The 26,105-nt window shown below is 37.5% G+C and overlaps 1 protein-coding gene across 1 annotated transcript in view; it reads left to right on the top strand.

The window, feature by feature from the left end:
• Positions 1-26,105, top strand: part of USP31 (ubiquitin specific peptidase 31) — a 136,108-nt gene that overhangs the window by 54,267 nt on the left and 55,736 nt on the right. The window contains 5 exon segments of the mRNA XM_043972172.1: positions 7,138-7,236; positions 8,121-8,256; positions 12,226-12,370; positions 21,990-22,170; positions 25,559-25,670. Coding sequence (XP_043828107.1) covers positions 7,138-7,236; positions 8,121-8,256; positions 12,226-12,370; positions 21,990-22,170; positions 25,559-25,670 — 673 coding nt within the window.

The raw sequence follows: 26,105 nt of genomic DNA on the forward strand, positions 1-26,105 counted from the left end.
GGTATAGTCATAGACTTTGTGGAATGTACATGGAACCTCTGTTGTATTTAGGACAATGAGCCTCTTCTGATCTCCGCAGGGGGAGGAAAGCTTCATGTGATACACACTAACAATTAGCTACACAGCCCTCTGTTTTGTTCTTTTATCCTGGTGGTAGCTGATTCTTTGTTCTTTGCAAATATAGGAATACAAGAATTTTGAAACTGACTCAGCCCTGTGGTCCATCCATCTCTTGTAGTGATGAACATTGGGGAATGTTTGTGTGTGTGGGGGATGTGACTTTCCATCAGGTCACCAAACTTCAATATTGGGAATGTATACTCCTTGATATTTTAATTTCCCATTACATTGAATTTGCTCAATCTCTCCTCCTTTAAAAAGAGAAGGCACAAAACTATATTTATATCTGATGTCAACAATTGGGATAATGACCTTCATATACTTATGGTATACCTACTGTGAGAGTGATATAGGCCCTACTGCTTTGGATGCCGCTAAATTATATCTATGAACATAGGATTCTCACCAGTGGTGAAGATTTGTACCCATTTGATATACAGTAGGTTTTTTTTTGGGGGGGGGGTTTGGTAAGGCAATTGGGGTTGAGTGACTTGCCCAGGGTCACACAGCTAGTAAGTGTCAAGGGTCTGAGGCCAGATTTGAACTCAGGTACTCCTGAATCCAGGGCCAGTGTTTTATCCATTGTGCCACCTAGCTGCCCCCTGATATGCTATAGTTAAAGCATTCCATTTAAAAAACTGAAACTGAATGCAATTACAGTTGTGGATGTTTGAATTAATTGCTATAGACACCAGTTTGGGGTAAAGATATTAATTTATCAATATTATATGAATAAAGGATTAATCATGTGAATCCCTAACTTCTCATAGTCTCAGGCCATGTGGTAGAGTTAGTGAGAGCAGGAGAAAAGCCCCCAAGAGACCCGTGTGCTCTCAAGGAGACCCAAGAGAGAGAGCTTGAGAGAGACCATGTATGTGGTCTCAGAGAACCAAGAGAGAGATCCAGAAGCCCCAGAAACCCCAGCAGACTCAGAAGACCCTGTGTGGCAGTTTTTTAAAGGGTTTCTATCCTCCTTTGATAGAAGCGGGTCACCATATATCAAACAAATCTAATTGTTTAACATCATTCAACTCCATTGGTTGACATGACTTGAAGGTGGTCAATATTAAAATGAACTCTAGAGATGACATCAGGGAAAAGAATGCAAAAGACCCTACATTCAAGTTGCTCAAGGCAAAGTCCATTATCTAGGTGTGATTTAATCCCATCAGTCCTTCACCCATTTGGATAAAAGAATCTGTCTCCATTCCTTTTGTTTCCCTGGGTTTGTCCCAGATGAGATTTGATGAAGTTTTTCAAGGAGAACTGGACTTTCTGGGGTGAGGGGAGGGAGGAAGGACTGAGAAAGTGATCTTTGGTCCTTAAGAGACACATTATTAATAATTATTTTCTCACACAGTGGATCTTTTTTGGGGGGAAGATGAGTTGGATAGAATGTATCAATTGCCTGACTTTATCTGTACATATACATATACTATAATTATAACTACAGTTTTATATATACATGTACATAACCATTAATAAACATATTACACATATTAATATTAATACATATATAATATACATATTTGTAAGGGGCTAAAATTCTAGCTAGTCTGTCTAAAATTATCTAATGAGTGGTCGCCAATAAATTATAAGCTTTAGCAAGAGTTAGACTTTTAAGCATTTATTAAGGAGAATAAGAATTTGGTGAAGAGAGAGAAAGGCCTAGATTCATTATCTATTAAAGGGAGAGTGCATTTCTCACTCCACTCTCAACCAGAAAAGAGTGTGAGAGAGCCAGCCTTGCCCCCTCTTCCTCCCACAAGCAAACGTCACTTCCCGACACCAAAGAAAAGCTGCATGGCCTTGGCCTCAGAGGCCTTCTCCTCATGGTGGAGCTTTCTTACAGTAAGTCTCCAGCAGGTGGCGTCATTCCAATCATTACAATATATACACTCATTAATTTGATCATATTACATATGTATCTCATCAAATTAATGGTTATTGCCTTGGCCATAGGAATAGTCTTGTATTTGTATTGTTTTTGTTTTTGCAGGGCAATGAGGGTTAAGTGACTTGCCTAGGGTCACACAGCTAGTAAGTGTCAAGTGTCTGAGGTTGGATTTGAACTCAGGTCCTCCTGAATTCAGGGCTGGTGCTTTATCCACTGCACCACCTAGCTGCCCCCTTGTATTTGTGTTTTTTTTTTTTGTTGTTGTTGGTTTTTTTTGGTTGTTGTTGTTTTGTTTTTGAGGGGCAATTGGGGGTTAAGTGACTTGCCCAGGGTCACACAGCTAGTAAGTGTTAAGTGTCTGAGGTCGGATTTGAACTCAGGTCCTCCTGAATCCAGGGCTGGTGCTCTATCCACTGCGCTGCCTAGCTGCCCCCCCCCCTTTTATTTGTTAAAACAAGTTTCTATCTGTGAAGTGTTGACACATTTCCTTAGTGTGTACAGAAGGATTTGTTGTTTGTAGATTCAGTAATTTTGTTTGTTTTATTTTCAAACATTTTATCTTTCCTTTTTAGCTTTGAATATAACCTGGTCTACTTCAGAGATTCTGGCTCAAGACTTACCCCTTTTGCTACTCTCTTCTAACCTTACTAATCAATTTATTAGCTGTCATTCCTTAGTCCTCACTAGAATTACCCCCTCCCCCCCCAAAAACCCTACATCAAATAGTTAATTCATTTTTTTCCCCAATTAATTCAGTAACTAAGTGTAGAAATATACACATAATATTTTGGTAAAATTTGTACATTTAAATATATTTTATGAATGTAATGAATGTCAAAGTGCTTTGTAAACAATAAGGTGCTATAAAATTAAAAATATTATGATGATTGTGTCACTGTATCATGAAATGTTAATAGATAAGTAATGAAATAATCCACCATATAGATTGATGAAATGAAAAATACAGGACTTTTTTTTTTTAATTACATTAAGATCCTCAATATTTTGTTAATAATGGACTGCTGACGTGGGGAAATAACTTTGTTACACAGCACCATGTGTTATACTATTTTGTAAACTAGGATTCTATCTACTAGGATTCCTCTATCAGTTAGCTGGTGATCTGATCAAGAAAGTTTATAGGAGGTTAGGGAGTAACTAATGTTTACACTCCAGCTAATTTTTTCTTAAAGGAAGTGTGGCCCTTCCAAATAAATCTCAAATTGGTGGAATGTCTGTGGGAATGTTTGGTTTCCTCTGTTCTTCCTTGGTGACTTCAGGTGACAGCTCTTCTGTGCCCCCAAACTAGCCTTACACTAGGAAGAGTGGATGGAATTAGCTGTTCACTAGCCTAAAGCAGCTTCTCTTCCACTTACAAGTAGCTTTTCATCCATAACTTCCATGAAAACTAGGGTGGAAAGAACATGGGACATTATTCAGGTGGAGAACTTCTCTTATGTGTCTGTTTATTGATATTTTTATCCCAAGTAAATTACTGAGTTTCTAATGATTGAAATCAGGTCCTTCTGGGAGAAAAGACTAATCTTAAAAGCTCCTTTTTCACCGGTTCCTAAATTCTATATTTGTGACCGACTTATGGTCTTCTTTTTTTTTTTAATTAATCACTAGTTGTTTGTTTCCTTGCTTTTATTTCTAATTATAGAATCTTGTAGTTGGAAAAGATTTCAGAGGTCATTTAGTTAAACCTGTGCCTAACAAAAAATTCCCTTTACAACATTCCCAGCAAGATCATCTAGTCCATTGAGGCAATCAGGATTAATGACTTGCCCAGGTTCACACAGCTACTAAGTGTCTGAGGCTAAATTTGAACTCAGGACCTCCTGCTTCCAGGGCTGGTGCTCTATCCACTGCACCACCTAGCTGCTCCTAGTCCAGTCTTGAAGACTCCACTGATAGGAAACTTTCTCTTACCCATTAGTTCATTCCAAGTTTGGACAACTGCAAATTGATAGCAAGTTTCCCCATTATATTTAGCCAAAGCTTACTTTTCAGCAACTCCTACTCATAGTTTTTTCTTATGGAGCCAAGCAAAACAAGGCTAATCCCTCTTCTACATGACAGCCTATCATACATTGAAAGTAAGTTATCATGCCTTTCTTAAGTTTTTTCCCCCCCCGCCTGGAGAGAAACCAGCATCTCTGCTTCCTTCAACAGATCTTTTTATGACATGTTTTTGGTTCTGAGTTGCCTTATTATCCTAGTCATGCTTCTCTGTACATCCTCCAGCATTTAGGAATATCCTTCCTATAATGTAGCACCAAGAAGTAATTATGATATTTTAGGGCAAAATATAACACGATTGTTATGTCCTTTTATCCTGAACACTGTTTTTCTCCCCATATGGCATAAGATTGAATTTGCTTTTTTGACTGCTACATTATATTCTCGCCTGTGTCTACCGAACCTCCCAGTTTTTAATTTTTAAAATTTAATTTATTTCAATTTCAAAAATCTGTTTTCTCACCCAACATCCCATTAAGAAACAAAACAATACCCTGTAACAGATATGCATGTTCCATACAAATGCCCACATTGTCCATGTCCAGAAAGTATGTGTCAGACTGTATCCTAAGTTCATTACCTCATTGGCAGGACACATAGATAGCATTCTTCATCATTAGTTGTTTGGAATTGTGATTGGTCATTGTGTTAATCAAAGTTCTTAAGGCTTTAAAATGTGTTTGTTATCACAGTGTTACTGGTATATATGTCTATCTGTTTCAGTTCATATAAGTCTTCTAAGTTTTCTGTGAAACTATCCCTTTCAGCATTCTTAAAAATCCCAGGTCTCGCCTTTTCTTTGTCTTTTCTTCCTTCCCTTTCTTTAAAATAATAGCTGCTTTATAGGTATATCATTGCCATCTTGTGCTTGGGATTGTTTTCTTTGAATCTTAATATCTGATTGACATTAATCCTGATTAAATCTTAGGAGATTTGGTCTACTTTTATAGCTTATTGAGCTCCTTTTTGCATCTTTAAACAGCAAATTATTAGCTAACTCTTCCCTCCCTAGCCCCCCACCTCCTTTGTGTCATGTTCAATTTGATAAACATGGCTTAAGAACAGATCCCTTTGGGGCTCTACTAGAACTCTTCCTTCTCAGTTGGACTTTGACCCATGAATGACTACTTTTTTTTAGTGAGGCAATTGGGGTTAAGTGACTTGCCCAGAGTCACACAGCTAGTAAGTGTTAAGTGTCTGAGGCCGATTTGAACTCAGGTACTCCTGACCCAGGGCCAGTGCTCTATCACACACTGTGCCACCTAGCTGCCCCTACTTTTTTTTTTGGCCTAGCCATTTATTCAGTTTTGAAAACATCTATCTCTACTTTCATTTAGTTCATATCCCTATATCTTATTCACAGTAGTCTGGGAGACTTAACAAAATGCCTGCTAAAATTCAAGCATATTATGTTTATAGAATTTCCTTCATTTGCCAGTCTAGGAACACTGCCTAAAAAACCCAAAAGAAAACAAAAAAAGGGGATGATGTTGGTTGGCATGCCTTTTCCTTGATGAAGCTATGCTGGCTTTTAGTGATCACCATTTTCCTTTCTAAATACCCATAAGTCATCCTCTAATAACATGTGCTAGAATTTTCCAGGAATTGGCTTTTTTTTTGTGTGGGGCAATGGGGGTTAAGTGACTTGCCCAGAGTCACACAGCTAGTAAGTGTCAAGTGTCTGAGGCTGGATTTGAACTCAGGTACTCCTGAATCCAGGGCCGGTGCTCTATCCACTGCGCCACCTAGCTGCCCCGTAGGAATTGGCTTTAAAGCTCATTGACCTATGTTTGAATGGCATCTTTCTAGTTTGAAGACCATTTTCTTTGACTGAGGAAACATAAACAAAATAAAATATTACTGTTTCTACCTTTTGTCAGTAGTTTATCATCATCTCATTTTCTGCAAATGGGTCTTAGTGTTTCACTGGGCATCTTTCTTCTTTCTATGAATCTTTGAAAAATACCTTTCTGTTGTCTTTAGCATTCATCACAAGCCTCATCTTCTTTTGTGGTTTAGCATGCCTGATATTATTCTTATAGAATTAGGTTGTTTTCCATGTTCATTTACCTACTCATAGTTCCATCTTCTCTACAAATCTTTCTAAGCTTATCTGATTTAATCAGTGAGTTACTTGTGTAGTCACATGCATATCTTGATATCCTTTCCTTTCTTTATTGGAAGTATTTTGTATCTGTATCATCAGAATTTCATTCTTGAGAACTTCCCATTCTTATGGAACTGATTTTCTCTGTAAAATCTTAGGTGAATATAGTTTTACCTCATCTTTCTTGAGGATCTTTGGTTTGGAGGTAAAATTGATTTGAATATTTCCAAAATACCTAAAGCTCTGGACCATTATTGTTGAATTTCTAGGGAGAGGAATAATTTCAACATCAGACCAATTTTTGTGAATCATTACTAAATGCCTACTACATGCAGGGCTTTACTGGTGGAATGGAGAGGCCACAATGAGATAGGAAGATGAGTAAGACACATTTCTGCCTTTGGGGAGTTAATCTCGTAGGAGAGATAAGCCAAATATATTAATAATTATAGTTTAAGTGCCAAAAGAGAGAGGCACAACAAAATACTATGGAGTTTCAGAGAAGGGAGAGATACCATCTGGTAGGGAGGAATATTTTACAAATGTTTATGAACAGTGTTCTCTTTGGCTTGGCTACATGTAAAAACAGGGTTGGTTTTCTTGATTCTGTTCCCTGTCCCTCCCCTTAACATTTATATTTTGACATCATATTAATTTTAGTTGAAGATATTTGCTGACTAGTTACCTGGTCTTATAGTCACTCAGTTTCTATGAAGGCCTTATTGTGCATATATGTGTTTTTGCTCATATCTAATTAAGGTTAAGAAAAACTAAAACTCTAGAATGAGAGTTTTTTCATCCCCCTGCCACACACACACACACACACACACACACACACACACACACTCTCTCTCTCTCTCTCTCTCTCTCTCTCTCTCTCTCTCCCCACCCCTCTTCCTGAGTGCTTGGTTGCTTAATGAAGTGGTTACTTCTATATACTGGGACTAAATTTTAACAGTGTTGCTATATCTGTCTCATGCTTTTTTTTTTTTTTAAGATCCTCTTTGACTTGTCCTCATTGCCAGAAGCAGAGTAATACCTTTGATCCTTTCCTCTGCATTTCTTTGCCAATTCCTCTGCCCCACACAAGGTAAGAAGGTAACTGATTTCATGAAGATTGTATAATGAGTTTTTCCCCCTCCCCCAATACTGACATTGGTTAGGAAAACATTGTACAAGAAACAGGGTTCTAGATTAAGTTATGGCATCCTTTAATAAGTCCTTGCAGAAAAGATTCTCTAAATTTACAGGGTGCACAAGTCTTGGTGGTATGTGAGTCCTAGGAGCTATTCCATTCAATCACTCCTCCCTGGCCATGTTGTCTACAGTGGGGAAGACCGTTGTCTCAGTCTGTTGGACAAACATTTGTTGATCAATTGTAATTGTGTTCTAGGCAGTGTGTTTGACAATGGGGATAAAAAGACAAAAATGAATCATTACCTGCCCCCAGGAAGTGTACATCCTGTTGGGGAAGCAACATGCACCCTTAGAAATAAATATAAAATACCTACAAAGTGAAACAACTGGGAGGCAGTTTCCAGCAGGTAGAGGGGAGACACTGATGTCTAGTGGAATCAGTGGCTCTTTCATATACTTTTTGGAACCCATTGTTATATTGTAATGTAGCTAGATGCTGTGCTTTTAATAATTCCTCATGACTCTTGATGAGATTATTGAATAGTGAATGGAAAGCACAAAAGACTTGGGTTAAATGAGTTCTCAGAACACTTTAATTCGTAGACTGTTGCTTTACTATTTTGTTAGTAAAAGTAATTTTTGTAGAATCTCTTTCTTGATCTCAAATCATTGAGCTATTTTGGTCCAAAGAAGTTGTTTTGTTTGGTTTGCAAATAGTAAATGATCTGGAGGTAGATTCAGCATTGAGTTCAGCTCAGGTCAGATTTGTTTATTATAGGTGTTAGCTGAAATGTGAACAACCCGTCTAAAGGAAAGACTCAACTTTGATCTGTGCAGGCCTCTTTATGTCACGGTTGTGTATCAAGGAAAATGCTCTCACTGCATGAGAATTGGAGTGGCTGTGCCTCTGTCTGGGACTGTAGCTAGGCTTCGGGAAGCAGTGTCTGTGGAAACAAAGATCCCTACTGATCAGGTAAGGAGGAATTTACCCCATAGGATGGATGTACATTGTGTACAGTGCCCATATGGCTGAGCTTTCTTTCTTTTTTAAAGTTCTAAACTTAGACACCAGGTAAAATGACCATTTCCTTTTATTTTGCAGAAGAAGAAAGGACTGTACATGAAACTATTAGTAGAGGTTGTTTTTTTTTTTAAAGTATATTAAATTCAGTGTAACTTTCAAAACTGTCCTACTTGTCTGTGATTCTTTCTGGCTGGCCCTTCTGTTCCTTTTCTTGGGGGAAAACTATCCTTAGATGCTCCCTTCCTTCCATTCCCCCGCTATTGGAACAAAAAAAAAAGGAAAAACCTGTTCTAACAAATAGATAAGCAAAAAAAATTCCCACCTTTGCCATGTATGTGTGTGTGTATATGTGTGTATATGTGTGCGCACACACACACACACACACACACACCTTGAATCTGTTACCCCTCTGTTAGGTGGTAAGTACTATCTTAGTGTTTTTTGTTTTTTTTTTTTGCGAGGCAATGGGGGTTAAGTGACTTGCCCAGGGTCACACAGCTAGTAAGTGTCAAGTGTCTGAGGCCCGATTTTGAACTCAGGTACTCCTGAATCCAGGGCCGGTGCTTTATCCACTGCGCCACCTAGCCGCCCCTATCTTAGTGTTTTTAAGCATTTGTTTGCTCAATATAGAGAAATATATTATTTTTTTAAAATTGCTATGTTATTGGGGGAGGTAATTTTTTTTTGCAAATATTTTATTGATGCATTTAAAAACATTACTGCCATTTCTTAATACTCCATCATTTGCTAATAGACTCATCCCTTGTAACAAGGTATAGTTAAGCCAAAGCAAATTGCTACATTTACTGTCTGAAAATTCATACTCATTCTTTTTTTTTCCCCATTTGTATTTTTTCTTCCCATTTAAATTTTTCACCATTTAATAGTATTAAAATTTTTTCCAATTACATGTAAAGATAGTTTTCAACATTCATTTTTATGAGATTTTGAGTTCCAAATTTTTCTCCTTCTCTCCCCTCCCTGAGACAGCAAGCAATCTGATATGGGTTATATATGTACAATCATATTAAACATATTTCCATGTTAGTCATGTTGTGAAAGAAGAATCAGAACAAAAGGGAAAACTGCAGAAAGAAAAAACAAAAACAACAACAAAAGTGAAAACAATATGCCTCAATCTGCATTCAGACTCCATAGTTCTCTTTCTGGATGTGGAGAGCATTTTCCATAGTGAGTCTTTTGGAATTGTCTTGGATCATTGTATTGCTGAAAAGAGCTAAATCTATCACAGTTGATCATCACACAATGTTGCTGTTACTGTGTACAGTGTTCTCCTGGTTCTGCTTACTTCACTTAGCAATTTTTCATGTAAGTCTTCCCAGGTTTTTCTGAAATATGTCTGCTCATCATTTCTTATAGTACAGTAGTATTCCATTGCATACATATGCTACAACTTGTTCAGCCATTCCTCAATTGATGGTCATCCCCTCAATTTCCAATTCTTTGCTACCATAAAAAGAGCTGCTATAAATATTTTTGTACATGTGGGTCCTTTTCCCTTTTTTATGATCTTTTTGGGATACAGACCTAGTAGTGGTATTACTGGGTCAAACACAGCCCCATAGCCCTTTGGGTATAGTTCCAAATTGCTCTCCAGAATGGTTGCATCAGTTCACAGCTCTACCAACAATGCATTAGTTTTTCAATTTTCCCATAACTTCTCCAACAGTTATCATTTTCCTTTTTTGTCATAGTAGTCAATCTAATAGGTGTGAGGCGGTACCTCAAAATTGTTTTAATTTGCATTTCTCTAATCAATAGTGATTTGGTACATTTTTTCATATGACCATAGATGGCTTTGATGTCTTTGGGAGGAAATATTTCAAGACAATGTTGGCCAATATCTTACTTTTTTGTTTGTTTTATTTACACACATATCTTAAAACAATTTATAAACAAGATGATAGATTTTATTATAGATTTTACAAAGCTTTATCCCTTAAAGTATGCTGGGGATATAGATATAGAAACTCCTGCTGAGTCCAAATTACTTTATACTCATTTTTGGTAGTCCTCAAGGAGATGTGGAGTCAATAAAAATATTATTTTAATGTTAGCCAATGAACAGGTGTTTTTCTTATATATTGTCTAGAGATTCATCCAATAGCTAAAGCAAATCAGTTTTCAAACTGGTAAGGAATAGGGGGGAAAGCCTACTTTTACTTTTTACTACTGGGTGCCTTTCTTTTCACCCAAGTACTTGAACTGATAATTCAGATAATAATTCCTCAGCATATTTAGGTAGAGATAGATAAATGGAAATTCTCAATGCATTTTTATATAAATCTTACATGTAGTATTCTCTTTAAATTGAATCAAGAGTTTTAATCTGTAACTAGTCATGTGCTTTGGAGGTAGTTCATAAATACTGCTATGATTTCAATAATAATTTATTATATTGAGATTTACTCAGTACTTTCTGGCAGAACTCTTGTGATGCAGGTCATATAATTATTTGTTTTTGTTTTTTGTGGCAATGGGGGTTAAGTGACTTGCCCAGGGTCACACAGCTAGTGTCAAGTGTCTGAGGCCAGATTTGAACTCAGGTACTCCTGAATCCAGGGCTGGTGCTTTATCCACTGCACCACCTAGCTGCCCCCAGGTCATATAATTATTAGTGTCATTTAACAGATGGGAAACTGAGGTTCACAAAAATTAGGAACTGGGATTTAATCCTGGATCTTCTGACTTCAAAAAAACCAGTTCTTATTATTGTACTACATCACTTCTTCTGAGAAACATTTCCATTTTAGAACTTACTAAGACACTTCAAATTTTTAACTTCATTTTCCCTGATGGTATCTGAAAACCACTGTGTTAGCAGTTTAATATTAAAAGTTTTTTGTACTCTGATCTCACAGGACCTCATTTGAGAAATAATTATTATAAGGCAAACACCACAAGCATCGATTGTTACCTTAAAACATAATAATCTCTCAGTTTCTCTAACATTATATAGAATTGTAGATTTTCAGATCCAAGGTTTGTAATGATGAAAATAACATTAATAATTGCCATCCATCTAGTTCTTTATGGTTTATAAATACTTTACATACATTCTTTGAAGATGTATGACACAAATTTCTTGTTTCAGAAATGACTTCCCTTAATCCTTCTCCTCTCTGTTCCCAGGCTAAAAGTTTTATACCTATGAGAGAAGATATTTAACATGGGGATGGGTGAGAACCAACTATCCCCAGCTAAGAAACTCTTTGCCTGATTGAATGTAAATTCTATTGACTCTCACACCCTAGTTATTCCTTAGGTGATGGGTGGTATATACTTAACCAGGTTTGCTCACCTTGATTTCTGATTATCCTCTGAACACCTTCTCAGTGAAGGGTATCTGAGTTTTTCCTGACTGACTGCTTTCCTACAAATGATACATATACCCCCTGAGGAAACCTCAGTATAGTACAGTGAAAAAAATCACTAGGTATGGAATCAGGAGACCTGGTTTTAAATCTTACCTTTGTCACTAACTAGCTGTGTAACCTTTGAGTATTTAACCATTGAGGCTTCTTCTCCTTCCCACCCCCCTACTCCCTTCCCTGATCTCCAAAATAAAGCTGTTGGTCTAAGTAGACTCCCAAGTTTCTTTCAACTATAAAATTCTATGGCCATATTACTGTCTTTAGAGCAATGTACACATCCTGAAATTGGAGTATACCATGCCAGCATTTACTTAAAAGTGCCAAGGGATTTTTCCCTTCTAAGATGTGCTCATTGAAGAAATGGTTTGTGGAACTGTGTGTTCTTTTCCTGTGAGTTCAGTCAATGCTGCTTCACTGCCAACTTGAGAAGTTTTTTTATGATTCTGCTTCCTAGTAGAATTGGGAGATCAGTTTACGACTAACTCTACAGTTGTCTAACCATTTCCATTTCTCCCGTTTTTAGATTGTGTTAACGGAAATGTACTATGATGGGTTCCATCGCTCCTTTTGTGACACAGATGATCTGGAAACAGTGCATGAGAGTGATTGCATTTTTGCCTTTGAGACTCCAGAGATATTTAGGCCTGAAGGAATTCTCAGTCAAAGAGGTAAATGATTAGTTTTTACACAGTAGAACTGTGTAAAATGTTTTGATTAGCCATTGGCTTTTATGTCTTTTAAAATTGTGGTATATTTTAAAGTAATGGGTTTAACTGAGTAACACAAGAGTAGGTGTTTCTGAGATGACTGACTTAAATTTGTTATTTGTCTTTTCCCATTAAGATTGTCCTATTTTGAGTCAGATCTAGAAATACATCCTCACCTGAGCTGGTTCAGTTACTGAGACTTAATTTTCAGGGTCTCTGGACAGCACAAGGAGAAGTATGTGATACTGTGTCCTCCTTATTTTGTATATGACATGAAAATAATATAGAGAGCCTGATTAGGCTCCAAAGTCTAAAAATATTTGTCTGCTGGGCTTGGTACCTGTTTCTAAGAAATAAACACATGTCACTTTGCTACTGGCACAGTGCTGCTTATTATGCCACTGTTTTATTTTTTTATAAAATGTGCATCTGAGATCTCCCAACAGCAGATGGTGAATTCTAGGGCTCTCTCTCTGATGGTCAGGAAAACTGTTGTCTTGGCAGCTGTTGTGATATCCTTGGGGATCTTTCTAGGGGCTACATGTTCTCTGTAAAAATGAAATGTTTGCTGTAGTTTTTCCAGTATTAATGTAAGTACCTCAGTTGAAAACAGGAATAGAAGAATTGCTAAACTCATTGGGAGTTTCAGGGTATATGTTGTGGAAGGGTATAGGGTTGTTTTCTTTTATAGCATTCTCAAAGGTTAAAAACATGCCCCGCTATGTCCTAGTTTTCTTGAATAACATTGATTTAAAAAACAACAAAAAATGGTAGCACTTCAAAACTTCAAACTCAATTGGTCAAAAACTTGGCTTACTTTCTTACCTAAATATAGCTTTCCTTCTGGCTTTACCCCTTGTCTTTAGCACTACTTTTCACTCAGTCTCCCAGGTTTGACACCTTGGGATTATCTTTGACTCTTTCTATTTTCCCATGTCTCATACAGGATCAGATACCTGTAATACTGATTTTATACAGAGGAAATAATAGCTATAGAGCACTTTATAAACCTTAAAATGCTTTTGAATTCTATATTTTATTATTTCTTATCCCTTCCTTCTTCCCTTCCTCCCTCCCACCAATGGCTTGTGTGAGTAGATTACGTTGGAATTACAAAGAAGTGACACAATTTGCTTTTGAACTTTGCTGTAGGAAGTCAGTGTTATTCAGATAGCTCATTCAGAAGTGATTCCCACAGCAGTAAGAAGTCATTTTGTTTTTTTTAGACTATAATTAATGTCACTTTTGGGGGATAATGTTATTTGGCATTCTTCTTGAAGAAAGTATCCATGGGAATATAGGCATGAGTATTCTATATAATTTTTTTTTTTTTTTGCGGGGCAATGAGGTTTAAGTGACTTGCCCAGGGTCACACAGCTAGAAAGTGTCAAGTGTCTGAGGCTGGATTTGAACTCAGGTTCTCCTGAATCCAGGGCTGTGCTTTATCCACTACTCCACCTACCTGCCCCCAAGGGTTCTATATAATTTATAAGTCTTTAACTTTCCTTTCTTACTTCTTTTTCATTTATTTATTTATTTATTTTTAGTGAGGCAATTGGGGTTAAGTGACTTGCCCAGGGTCACATAGCTAGTTAAGTTTTAAGTGTCTGAGGCCGGATTTGAACTCAGGTACTCTTGACTCCAGGGCTGGTGCTCTATCCACTGCGCCATCTAGCTGCCCCTCTTACTTAATAATGTTTTTCAGTGTATGTATCTAAACACATGCATATATACACATTTACATAGATACACATATGTTGTTTAGTTGTTTCAGTTGTGTCCAACTTTTTGCGACCCCATTTGGAGTTTTCTTGGCAAAGATATTGTAAGTGGTTTACCATTTTCCTTTCCAGAACATTTTACAGATGAGGAAACTGAGGCAAACAGGGTTAAGTGACTTGATCCAAGGTCATAGCTAGTAAGTGTCTGAGGCCACATTTGAACTCGTGAAGATGAGTCTTACTGACTCCAGGCCTGGAATTCTATCCATTGCACCACCTGGCTGGCCTATACACATATGTACACATGTATGTGTATATGTGTGCACATGTAAAACCACATATGCACACATATATTTGCTGCTATTTCCTATGCCACCTTTGTACTGTGGTCTCAGAATATTAAAGTATATGTTGATTTATCTTGGAGGATCTTATTGCATTCTTTCTATCATTTATTTACCTTTTCATTGGCTATTACAGATGTTTAGCACACAGGGTGCCATTTTTATTTGGATCTTTTTGCAAATGCTTATCATGAGCATTGCAATTTAAAATTTCCATCTGATGAAATGATGTTTCTTATTGACTTTGAAAATATGAAAAAAACAACTCTGACAACTCTTTTATTTGTTTCTCCAAAGAGAATCTGTGAGCCATTTACCCAGTTATTTGCAACTTTTTTGTGTCTTCTATTTCTTCTTAAAGCAAGGTCAGTTGATGTGCTCTAGATCTTCCAGTTATAGGTCATTTAGAGTGTTTATAGATGGTCTAAAAATGATGTGATTGGGGGCAGCTAGGTGGCACAGTGGATAAAGCACCGGCCTTGGATTCAGGAGGACCTGAGTTCAAATCTGGCCTCAGATACTTGACACTTATTAGCTGTGTGACCCTGGGCAAGTCACTTAACCCTCATTGCCCTGCAAAACAAACAAACAAACAAAAATAAAAATGATGTGATTTTTAAAAGCTTTTGCTTTTATTTCTACCATTATGATAACTTTCAGTACAGAAGTGGAAGTGAAAAGGTCATTTTGAGGTGTGTGTGTGTGTGTGTGTTTTAATGGGTTGTCACAGAATTCATCATCAATGCGGCAGAATAACTGGGAATTTTTGCACCTGCCAAAAGTCAGAAGGGGAACCCTCCATTGGAAGTAGAAGGACAATAAAGAACCTAGGAACCCTCCAGCCAGGGAGGAGAAGCTCAGGAGATGTAGGGCTGGAGGGGACCCTAGAAGACATCTAATCTAGCCTCATTTTATGGATAATGCTAATAATAACAGCTAACATTTATATGTGCCAGGCCCTGTATTTAGTGCTTTGCAATTATTATCTCATTTGATTCTCACAATAACCCTAGGAGGCAGGCGATATTGTTATCCCATTTTATAGATGAGGAGACTGTAGCAAACAGAGGTGAAGTTACTTGCCAGGTTCATACAACTAGTGAGTGTCTGGGGAAGGATTGCAACTCTGGTCTCCTTGCCTACAGGCCCAGTATGCTGTCCACTGTACCACCAGCTGCCCTTGATATGGGAATAGAGGTGTAGATGGGATAAGTGACTTGTCCAAAATCATACAGGTCACAAATGACAGAACTCAGATTCAAACTCAGGTTCTCTGCCTTCATATCTGAGGCTCCTTCCTTCCACCACACTATGTTGCTGTCGACTCCTCTAGATCATCCAGTTGCTCCCAATCCAGGATGAATTTATTAAATGGCTACCTTGAGCATGATGTTACATTTGGTGCTGGGGATACAAAGACATGATATTTTAAAGCCAGAGAAAATGAATAACTATGAAGTTCAGGAAAGACTTCCTGTGGAAAGTAGCACATGAACTGAGCCTTGAAAGAAGCCAGGGGTTCTGTGGAGGTGGAGCTAAGGGAGAGATTGCATTCTAGGCATGGGGGCATTTTATTCATTATTCCCACAGAGTTGGGAGCTACGTTTCCAAGTCTGGCTGGAATGTAGAATGTGTGAAGGGCAATAATGTGATATAAGTGTGACAAGGGAGGCTGGAACCAGATTTTGAAGCATTTTAAATGTCAAGTTGAGGAGTTTATAGTTTATTTTGAGAGGCAGGAGGGAGCCACTGAGGCTTCTTAAGCATGGCAGTGATGTGGTCAGAGGATCACAAGGGAGATTATTTTGACATTTGTGTGGAGGATGGAATGAAGTGAGGAGAGATTGTGTGTGAGAAGTCCAATTATTGGGCTTTTATTACATACAGCAGTCCAACATAGCAGTGGTAAAGGCCCAAATGATGATGGTGAGTGGAGAGAAATTGACAAATATTTAAGAGATTGTGGAGGTAGAATATAATAGACTTGGAAATTGATTGGTTATGACAGGGGAAAGGGTAGAAAATGACTGTTTTCTTTTTATTTTGCTCCTGGAAGATGATGGCAAAGGTTAGAACCCTCTACTGAGTTGGAAAGGTGCATGATTTGGAAGTATGGGGGTACCCTCAAAAGAAATAGGTAAATTTGGAGAAGCAATGATTTAGTAGGGGAGGATAATAACTGAGTGCTTTACAATGTTAGTACCTTATCTCACTTGATTCTCACAACAACTCTGGGAGGGAGGTGCTTTTGTTATCCTCATTTTACATATGAGGAAACTGAGGCAAAGATTAAGTGACTTGCCTGGAATCACAGAGCTAATAAGTATCATATTTTGGACATATCAGGTATGAAATGCCTACAAGATATCCAACAAACAGTTGGTGATAGGAGACTGGAACTCAGGAGGGAGACTAGGGCTGGATACATATATCTGGAAGTCATTTGAAAAAAGAAGAAACTTGAACCCATGTTTGCTTATTAGATCACTGAGAGTCAGTATAGAGATAGAAGATAAGATGACTTTAGAGAGAACCTTGGGGGCCCTTTACAATTAGTGGTGTGAGGGCCAAAATTTGATATACGAAGCATTATTTGGGTGACTCACCTTCATATTGGGGTCCCGGAAATATGAGGGACCTTTTAGGTTTTCCCTCCGCTCTGAACTGCCCTTTTTAGATATTTCTCCCAGGCCAATAAGAAAGGAGCCTCTAAGCTTTAGTTCACAAAAGGATCAGATTTTATTACTTGGGAATTAATTAGACAACAAAGGTGAAACTAATAAAAATCAAAGATAAGGAAATAGGAAAATAGAAATACAGATAAATATTCTTAACTCTAAGCTTAACCTATTTAATCCTCAGACCTTTTCCAATTAAGCTAGTTCAAAGGAATTTAGGGTTTTCTGTAATTAACTCACCAACCCCGGACAGTCTACAGTTGCTCACACGAGACAGAGCAAGGGGAGTTGCCAGACAGAGAGAGCTGAGAGTGAGCTCGAGTTCTGGAAGAAGCCTAGCGTTCCGGAAGCATCCCTCCCCTTCCCTTTAGGGAGCATTCAATCTTTCCTTCCCCAAAAGGGGAGGTCCTTCAAAAACTGCCTATGGAGAGTTCTCCTTCTCAGTTCAGTAGCATATGTAATCTTGGGGTGGGCCAGGTGTGGCCCCTCCCAAATGAGTTAGCTAAAAATGGGAATATTAATTTACCACAAATAATTTTTACCACAGTGGGGGAACTGGTGATACAACAAAGGTGACTGAGAAAGCCTGTCCAGTTAGGCAGAGAATCAGGAGAGAGAAGTATAAAGAAAATGGAGGGAGGAGAGAGCATCTAGAAGGGATGGTTTAGTTAGCAGTGACAAACAGCAGTAAGGCAGAAAGGTATAGAAATTTATTGGGGTGGCATCTTTGATACCAATAGGGTATCATCTTACCATCCCACCCTGCTGTAGCCAAGAACTGGGAAGCCTCTGTATATTATCTTATCTGAATCTTCCATCTGCCTATGGGGAGGGATTTGCTGGATAGGATTACATTGGGTGGGGGTGGGGGTGGGGGTAGGGGACCTTGTTGGAGTCTAATGATTAGGATAGAGCAACCTTACACTTTCTTGGGCCCTCACTCCTTTCCTTGTACCTAGATCCCTAGGAACCCAGCTTACCTCCAGTGGTCTTAGTTGTAGCATATGCTGAAGTTTCAGAAATTCCTGAGATTATTGGAGCATGATGGCCTAAAGGAAAAAAAAATGCTTAAATGTAACTTTCTCATACCATAGCAGGACTTAGGGTGTTGGCAGTCACACTCCTATCATTCTGTAGAGTCTAGACCTATAGCTGTTCCCCTACCCAAACAGTTCTGAGACCATTTTGATACCATCTATTTTGGTCATGCCTGGAGCAAAGTTAAGCCATCACTTTGATTTTGTTCTGCCAAATGACCTGTCTACTGCTGTGGAGTCTTTCATACTTAGCTTGGTCTTTGGAAAGTAGATATAGTCTATTGCTGAAAATTATACCCCAAAGCCTTTCCAGCTTGATACACCCTGACAGAGTTTATGTTCTTCCATTATAATTTTCAAGAATCCAGGGCCAACCCTGGGCAAGGATGAGGCAACTGAAAAGGTATTTGTAGATACATTATCTTTTATTGTTTGGTAATATTTACGTCAATTCAGAAGACTCATAATAAAAAAAAAAATTTCTACTTCTCTAGAGAGAGGTAGTACACTAGAGCTGTGGAATGAGCTATGTATTTTTGGATATGACCGATATGTTGATTGATTGATTGATTGTGTGTGTGTGTGTGTGTTTTGTTTTACTGCATTTATTTGTTGCAAGAGAGAGTTCTTTGGTAGGGTAGGGGAGAGTCATTAGGAAGTCATTGTGATATTAAAAAGGAAAAAAAGTTGCTATCTAATATTACCAGCCTGTTGGACAGGGCATTTTGAACAAAGCTTTGCTAACAAAGATAGAAGATGTGAAGAGCTAGCTCTTTTAACTTCTGTCCCATTATGCCAAACTCAGCTTAGGGGCTATGAAGGGATCAAGAAAGATTGGCTTGAGGTTCAAGTGGTAGTGCTTAGATCTTTGTCCTAAGCTACAGACCATAAATAAATTATGTCAAATTACTGTAATTAAGCTAAGCTACCAAGAAAATCCATTACTTGGCTAGAAATTCAAGGCAACAAAGTTATAATACCAGAAACTAGGTCAGCCATCCTACCACCCACATATCTGTAATCCATGTTACAGAACTAATCTTAAGCTTGTCTTTAATAAAAGTGTTTGCTACCCCTTTACAATTTTTCCTTCTTTTACTAAGAAGCTTTGGGGAATCTCGTATCCTGAAATCACTTTATCTGTGTAGACTTTCCAGTAAAATTCTGTGCTGGGAAACCAAGGCATAAAAAGTTGCTAGGCCCATAGGAGGTACACAGTGAGTTGAATAGATTACTGTATATTTACAGTAATAAAAATCTGGCTCTTTAGTGCTTAACATACTTCTTGTTGGTTTCTGAAATACTATTTTCTAGCTTTTAGGTCTCTCCATTTTGTGCTTATCTGTTGTCTTCCCATTGTCACTTTGCTCACTATTCTATATCAAATTCGTTCTTTCTCTTTAGCTTGATCTTAATCTCCTAGGTGGTTCTACCCTTCTGTGTGAAACTGAACCAAAATGGTAATAGAAACTTACACATAGAGCACTTCAAAGTCTGCAAAGTGCTTTTCCTACAAAAACTCTGTGAGGTAGGTAGGCAGTGTAAATATTATCATACCCAATTTTAAAAATAACATTTTATTGATATCTTTGTTATATCACTGACATTTCTCCCAGTATTCTTCTCCCTCTCCTCCCAAAGATCCATCACCTATAACAAGGAATATTCTTTAAAGAAAAAAAGAAAAAAAAGTCAGCAAAAATGATCAGTCCATTGAAAACATCTGAAAATAGATTCAGTGATTCATACCTGTGCATCTCCTTACCTCTGCAAAAACTTTGGGTGGGTGGGGAAAAAAAGGTGTCTTCTCATATCTTTTCTTTGGGGCCATGATTATTTTTTGTAATTCTGCAACATTCACCTTCATTTTTTGTTCCACTTTCAGTGATTGTTCTTTCCATTAACATCATGGTAGTCATTGTGAATATTGTTTTCTTGGCTCTACTTACTTTACTCTGCATCAGATCTGCCCATTTTTTGAATGAGGAAACTGATGCTCAGAGAGGTCTAACTTGCTCTGGTAATACAGCTAGGAAGTATTTGTGTGAGGATTTCAATCCAAGTCACCTTACCCCCAAGTCAGAATTCCTTTGCTCTGTCACACTTGATTTCATTCTGATAATTCTTTGTACTTTACAATATATCTCTTATTGGCCCAGTGTACAGTTCTCTGTCTTGTTAAAAGTATACCCACTAGGGAAATGTCTTTCATAACCAGTACTGTTTCAGGTAAACCAGAATTTCTCTTCACTTAGTTTAACCTGAACTTGTTCGGTTGACTGTACTAAATATTGTAGGCTTTAAAAAAACAAGTGACATTTGTTCTAGTCATGGATAGTCATGTTTCTTACTGGTTGTTATCTTTTGTACTTTAAGTAGGGAAAGGTACTGCCATTGTAATGTTAATTTCCTCCGATTATATGTTATCATGTTCTTATTCCCTTTTTTATCTATAGTTTTATAAGTCAAGCATCATTTTTGGTTTGACATTTTCTTTCTTATAGGTGGGTTTTGGGAGAGACGGAAGTTGATTTCTTCCTCTTCTCTCTCATTTTGGTGGGGGGTGGGGGGGGAACTTAACCTTCCCACAGAATGTCCAAAGTTAACTAAAGTAAAAAAAAAAATTAATTTCCAGTCTTCTGAGTCAAGAAGAAAGCCAAAATTAAGACAAAAAAGGGATAGAATTAGGAACAAGAAGTGGAAGTTGCAGGAAGTTTGAATCAGTATAAAGAAAAACTTAACAATTAGAGCTTTCCAAAAGTAGGTGTTATCTTGAAAGGGAGTTAGTACTGTATCATTTCAAGCAGATACTTGAAGCCCATTTGTTGGAGAAGAAGAGAATTGTAGAGGCCTCTGTAGTTGAGTAGGTATGGGTCAGATTGGATAACCTCTGAAGTCCATTACAACTCTCTTAAGATTCTGTGATTCTATGAAAGAAACATACTTTTCTTTCTTTTAAAAATATTTTGATTTATCTTGCTATATATTTCCCAATTACATTTAATTTTTTTTAGAGTTTTTAGAATTTATTTTTTAGAAAATTTTAAGTTCCAAATTCTCTCCCTCCTTCTTGCCCCTCCCTTACTCCTTGAGAAGGCAAATTGATTATACATATGAAGTTATGTAAAATATATTTCCATATTAGCCATGTTGCAAAAGAAAACACAAAAAACACCAAGAAAAATAAAGAAGTGAAAAAAATTATGCTTCAATCTGCATTTAGAGTTCATCTGTTTTCTCTCTGGAGGTGGATAGCATTTTTCATCATGGGTCCTTTGGAATTGTCTTGATTAGAGTAAGCTGTCTTTCCTAGTTGATCATTGTTACAAAATTGGTGTTAATGTGTACAATAGTCTCCTGGTTCTGCTCATTTTTGCATCAGTTCATATAAGATTTCCCAGGTGTTTCTGAAACCATGTTGCTTGTCATTTCTTTATAACACAATAGTATTCCATCACAACTTGTTGAGCCATTCCCCAATTGATGGGCATCCTCTCAATTTTTAGTTCTTTGCCACCAAAAAAAAAGCTGCTATAAATATTTTTGTACATACAGGTTCTTTTCTCCTTTCTTTGGTCTCTTTGGGATACTGACCTAGTAGTGGTATTGGTAGATCAAAGGGTACACACAATTTCATAGCCCTTTTGGGCATAGTTCCAAATTGAAGAAAAACATTTTTCTAAAATATGTGTTGCAACAGTGGCTTTTGATCCCACTATTAGGTAAAATTCCTAAGTCATGTCTTGAATAAAAAGAATGCTCAAGTAAGAGAAAAATGACCTGTTCTTATTCTACTTCAGGAATGCATCTAAATAACAACCTGAATAACTTGAAGTTTGGCAGTGACCACCATAGAATATCTTCTCATGCACAGACAGCTACAAAACAAGGGAAGCCGGACCTACCCTCCACAAGAACAGGAAATGACAAGATTGTTCTGCTTGTGTGTAATAGAGCATGCACTGGGCAGCAGGGGAAAAGGTAAAACAGGTTTCTTTCTTTCTTTCTTTCTTTTTTTTTTGTTTGTTTGTTTTGTAGGCAATGGGGGTTAAGTGACTTGCCCAGGGTCACACAGCTAGCAAGTGTCAAGTGTCTGAGGCCGGATTCGAACTCAGGTACTCCTGAATCTAGGGCCAGTGCTTTAACCACTGCACCGTCTAGCTGCCCCAGGTTTATTTCTTAATGAGTTTTAAAGTTGTTTTTTAAAAAGATCTTTTGGTCTAAGTATACTTCCATCCAATAAGATATAGGGTATATAAAGATTTTTACTGTATATGCCAGGGTATAATCTATTTTGATATCTAGTATGACATAAGACACATGCTTATAAGTATGTCATATAGAAATATAGAATTCCAATTATAACATATGAACTGGAATTTTTTTTTTTTTGCACAGAAATATTTTATCGTGAAGGTTGATCCTTGTCCTGCTGCTAATTACTCTGTTGTGAATTCCCCATAACATTTCTTTCTCTCTTTTTAAAAATTTTTAACCTTTTAAAAAAAGTTTTGAATTCCAAATTCTATCCCTCCTCTCCCCGCTTCCTCAGACAGCAAGCAATCAGATATAGGTTATTCAGGTGCAATTATGTAAAACATTTACATATTAGTCATTTTGTACAAGACTTGAATAAAAGAAAAAAAGTAAGAAATAGCATGCTTCAGTCTGTAGTTAATATCAGTTCTTTCTCTGGAGGCGGAAAGTATACTTCATCATTAGTCCTTTTAGCTGAGAATAGCTAAAACATTTATAGTTCTTCATTAAACGATATTGATGTTACTGTGTATGACATTCTCTTGGTTTTGTTCACTTTACTATGCATCAGTTAATGTAAGTCTTTCCAGGTTTCTGAAATCATCCTTCTTGTCATTTCTTATAGCACAATAATATTCCATCACAATCATATATCACAGCTTGTTTAGCTGTTCTCCAATTGATGGACATTCCTTTGATTTCCAATTCTTAGCCACCACAGAAAGAGCTGCTATAAATATTTTTGCACAAATAGGTCCTTTCCCCCTTTTTTTGGGATTTCTTTGAGATATAGACTTAGCAGTGGCATTGCTGGATCAAAGGGTCTGCATGGTTTTATAGCCCTTTGGGCATAGTTCCAAATTGCTCTCCAGACATTCCTCTCATGTAAGGTACTTACTGTATTCAGTTTGTATTATAGTTATTTGTGTATGTATCTTATCTCTCTTATTAGGTTGTAAGCTCCATAAAAGCAAAGCTTATGGCATACTCGTCTTTATATTCCTGTGAACCCTCATCATCTATGCTTAATCTTGCACATAAGCGTTACAGAAATTTTGGTTGACTTGGCTTGAAAGATCCATGAATAGTAATGGGCTATCCAGTGAGAAAGCCTATGTCTCATTTTGCCACTGATCTCTGTGTACATACTTATAGAATGAGGGGGATGTACTATGTGATATGTAATGTCTCTTTCCACCTTGATGGTTTATGAACTTCCTCTCATCCCTTTACCTCTCACCTCTCACCCCTTGTATCAGTTATTATTTGCACTTACTATACCAAGTCCCTCAAGGGTCTCTACTGTCATGAAATAGAGTAGTTAACTACACATGATGGAGGATTTGAACTGGCAGCTGAAAAGATCAAGAAAACTGTCCTCATTTACTTAGGCAAGGGACAAGGTCTGGTTGTCCCTTAAGTATCACTGGATCCATCATCTCTCTCCTAAACATGATCTAGAGAAAACAGAGATGTTATTTATGAGAATTTTCTTGTTACCTTTTACCTTGTACTCCCTTAACTCAGCAGTCTCAAACTAAAGTGAACAATTTAAAAAAATGATAGCACTCTTCTCATTTTACTACTCTGATCTAAATCTTTGTTTCTTTTACTCTGACTTATTAATCTGATCGAATAGTTGTCTGAATAAAGAGACAAAGAGCTGCATATTCTACCTTGGGAAACTTCAGATAGCTGGATTGCTGGCTGGACTGTGGGTTTGAAAACTTTGTCCTACCTCATTCAGGATCTATTGGGTGTTCCCTTTATCCCTTTTTGATCCTTTCTGGGACAAACTCTTCCCCATCTTGTTATACCTTAACCTCTTTCTTCTATGTTGCTGGATTATTATCTTCAGTATATTCTAGTCTCAAAGGAGATCTAGGAATGCCCATATTTCCTAGTAGACCAATTATGGTAAAGTCTTTGGAACGCCCTTACTTACATAAACATCTAGACCAGGAGATTCTTAACTTTATTTTGTGTGTGTCATGGATGGTCCCCTTCTCAGAATAATGCTTTTAAATGCACAAAATAAAGTATATAGGATTACAAAGGAAACCAGTTATATTGAAATAAAGTTATAAAAATTTTTTAAAAAAAAGTTCATTGATCTGATATTAACTCCGATTCTAATACTTGTACTATAGCTATCCTGATCAGCTAGAACCCCTAACCTATGGAATTAGAGGTGTTATGATTTTCTGATGACTATTGCTCTTTGGAGGATTCACATGTAAGCATCTAGTTTTGATTGACATTTGGGGCTTAGGGAACGTCATACCCAGCAAGTAGTATAAGACAGGAGAGATAGTCTCCACTGTAAATCTAGTAACTGCCTTCCCCCCATCTCCCCTTTTTGGCAAGGCAGTGAGGGTTAAGTGACTTGCCTAGGGTCACAGAGCTAGTAAGTGTCAAGTGAATGGGGTCAGATTTGAACTCAGGCCCTCTTGAATCCAGGGCTGGTGCTTTATCCACTGTGCCACCTAGCTGCCCTCATAAGCCCCCTTTTTACCATATTGTTCTTAATGACTCTGACTCCTTGGAATATGGACTCTGCCTTCCTTTTCTTCCTGTCTTAGCTGTTTTCCAAAGATGTGACCTCTTCTCTGTCTGACCCCACTGTATCTTGTCGATTCTTCTAGCTCTATTGCTCTGGTATTCAATCTTCTTGTCTTCCCAACTGCTTAACAAAGCAAACTTTTGGTCCTGCTCTTTCCTTCCTGACCCTGTCTCTGCTTTGCCATGGCAGTCCCAGGATACTCTGGCTTGTCAGTTGTTAGTTCTCATGCTGTCGAAGCTATAGAGCAGTGAGTGTTGTAATTTACATTGAATTTTCTAGTTTCATTTTAATTTAAGACCTATCCTAAGAACAGTCCTATTCTGATTCCAGATAATTACCCAGACCTAACAAAAAAATAACACCTCATATGAGATTTTAGGTTTTACATAATGTTTTCTTCTCAATAACTTTGTGAGTTATATGGTTTACATATTATGTACTTTACAGATGAGGAAATTCAAAGCTCAGTGACTTAAATGATTTACTCATGGTAGGAATACAGTAAGAGCTATAGTTTAAAGGCTTTTAAAAACATTTTTTTCCCCTTAGATTTGGACAACCCTTTGTGCTACACTTAGAGAAAACAATAGCATGGGATCTCTTGCAGAAGGAGATCTTGGAGAAGATGCAGTATTTTTTGAGGCCTACAGTTTGCATTCAGGTGAGTAACACATTCTAGGGTTTTTTTGGTTTTTTTTTTTGGCTTTTTGCAGGGCAATGAGGGTTAAGTGACTTGCCCAGGGTCACACAGCTAGTAAGTGTCAAGTGTCTGAGGCCGCATTTGAGCTCAGGTCCTCCTGAATCCAGGGCTGGTGCTCTATCCACTGTGCCACCTAACTGCCCCTCACATTCTAGTTTTGACATCTTTGTATATTTGATAAAGAAACTGAGTTATTAAAAGTGACTTTACATTTACAAATTCCTTTCTCACAAGGGTAGGAAACCAGGCTCCAGTGTGAAGACCTGATGAAATGTAACTTAGCTAAGTTGGATCTGTTCAGATTTTCAGTGCTTCTTGGGTTGTACTTTCCTATTAAAGGAATTGGCACTGAAGGATTTCCTTTGACTTGCCAGACATTTTATTACAACACTTTTC

Source organism: Dromiciops gliroides, chromosome 1 (genome assembly GCF_019393635.1).
Source record: "Dromiciops gliroides isolate mDroGli1 chromosome 1, mDroGli1.pri, whole genome shotgun sequence".
NCBI lineage: Eukaryota > Metazoa > Chordata > Mammalia > Microbiotheria > Microbiotheriidae > Dromiciops > Dromiciops gliroides.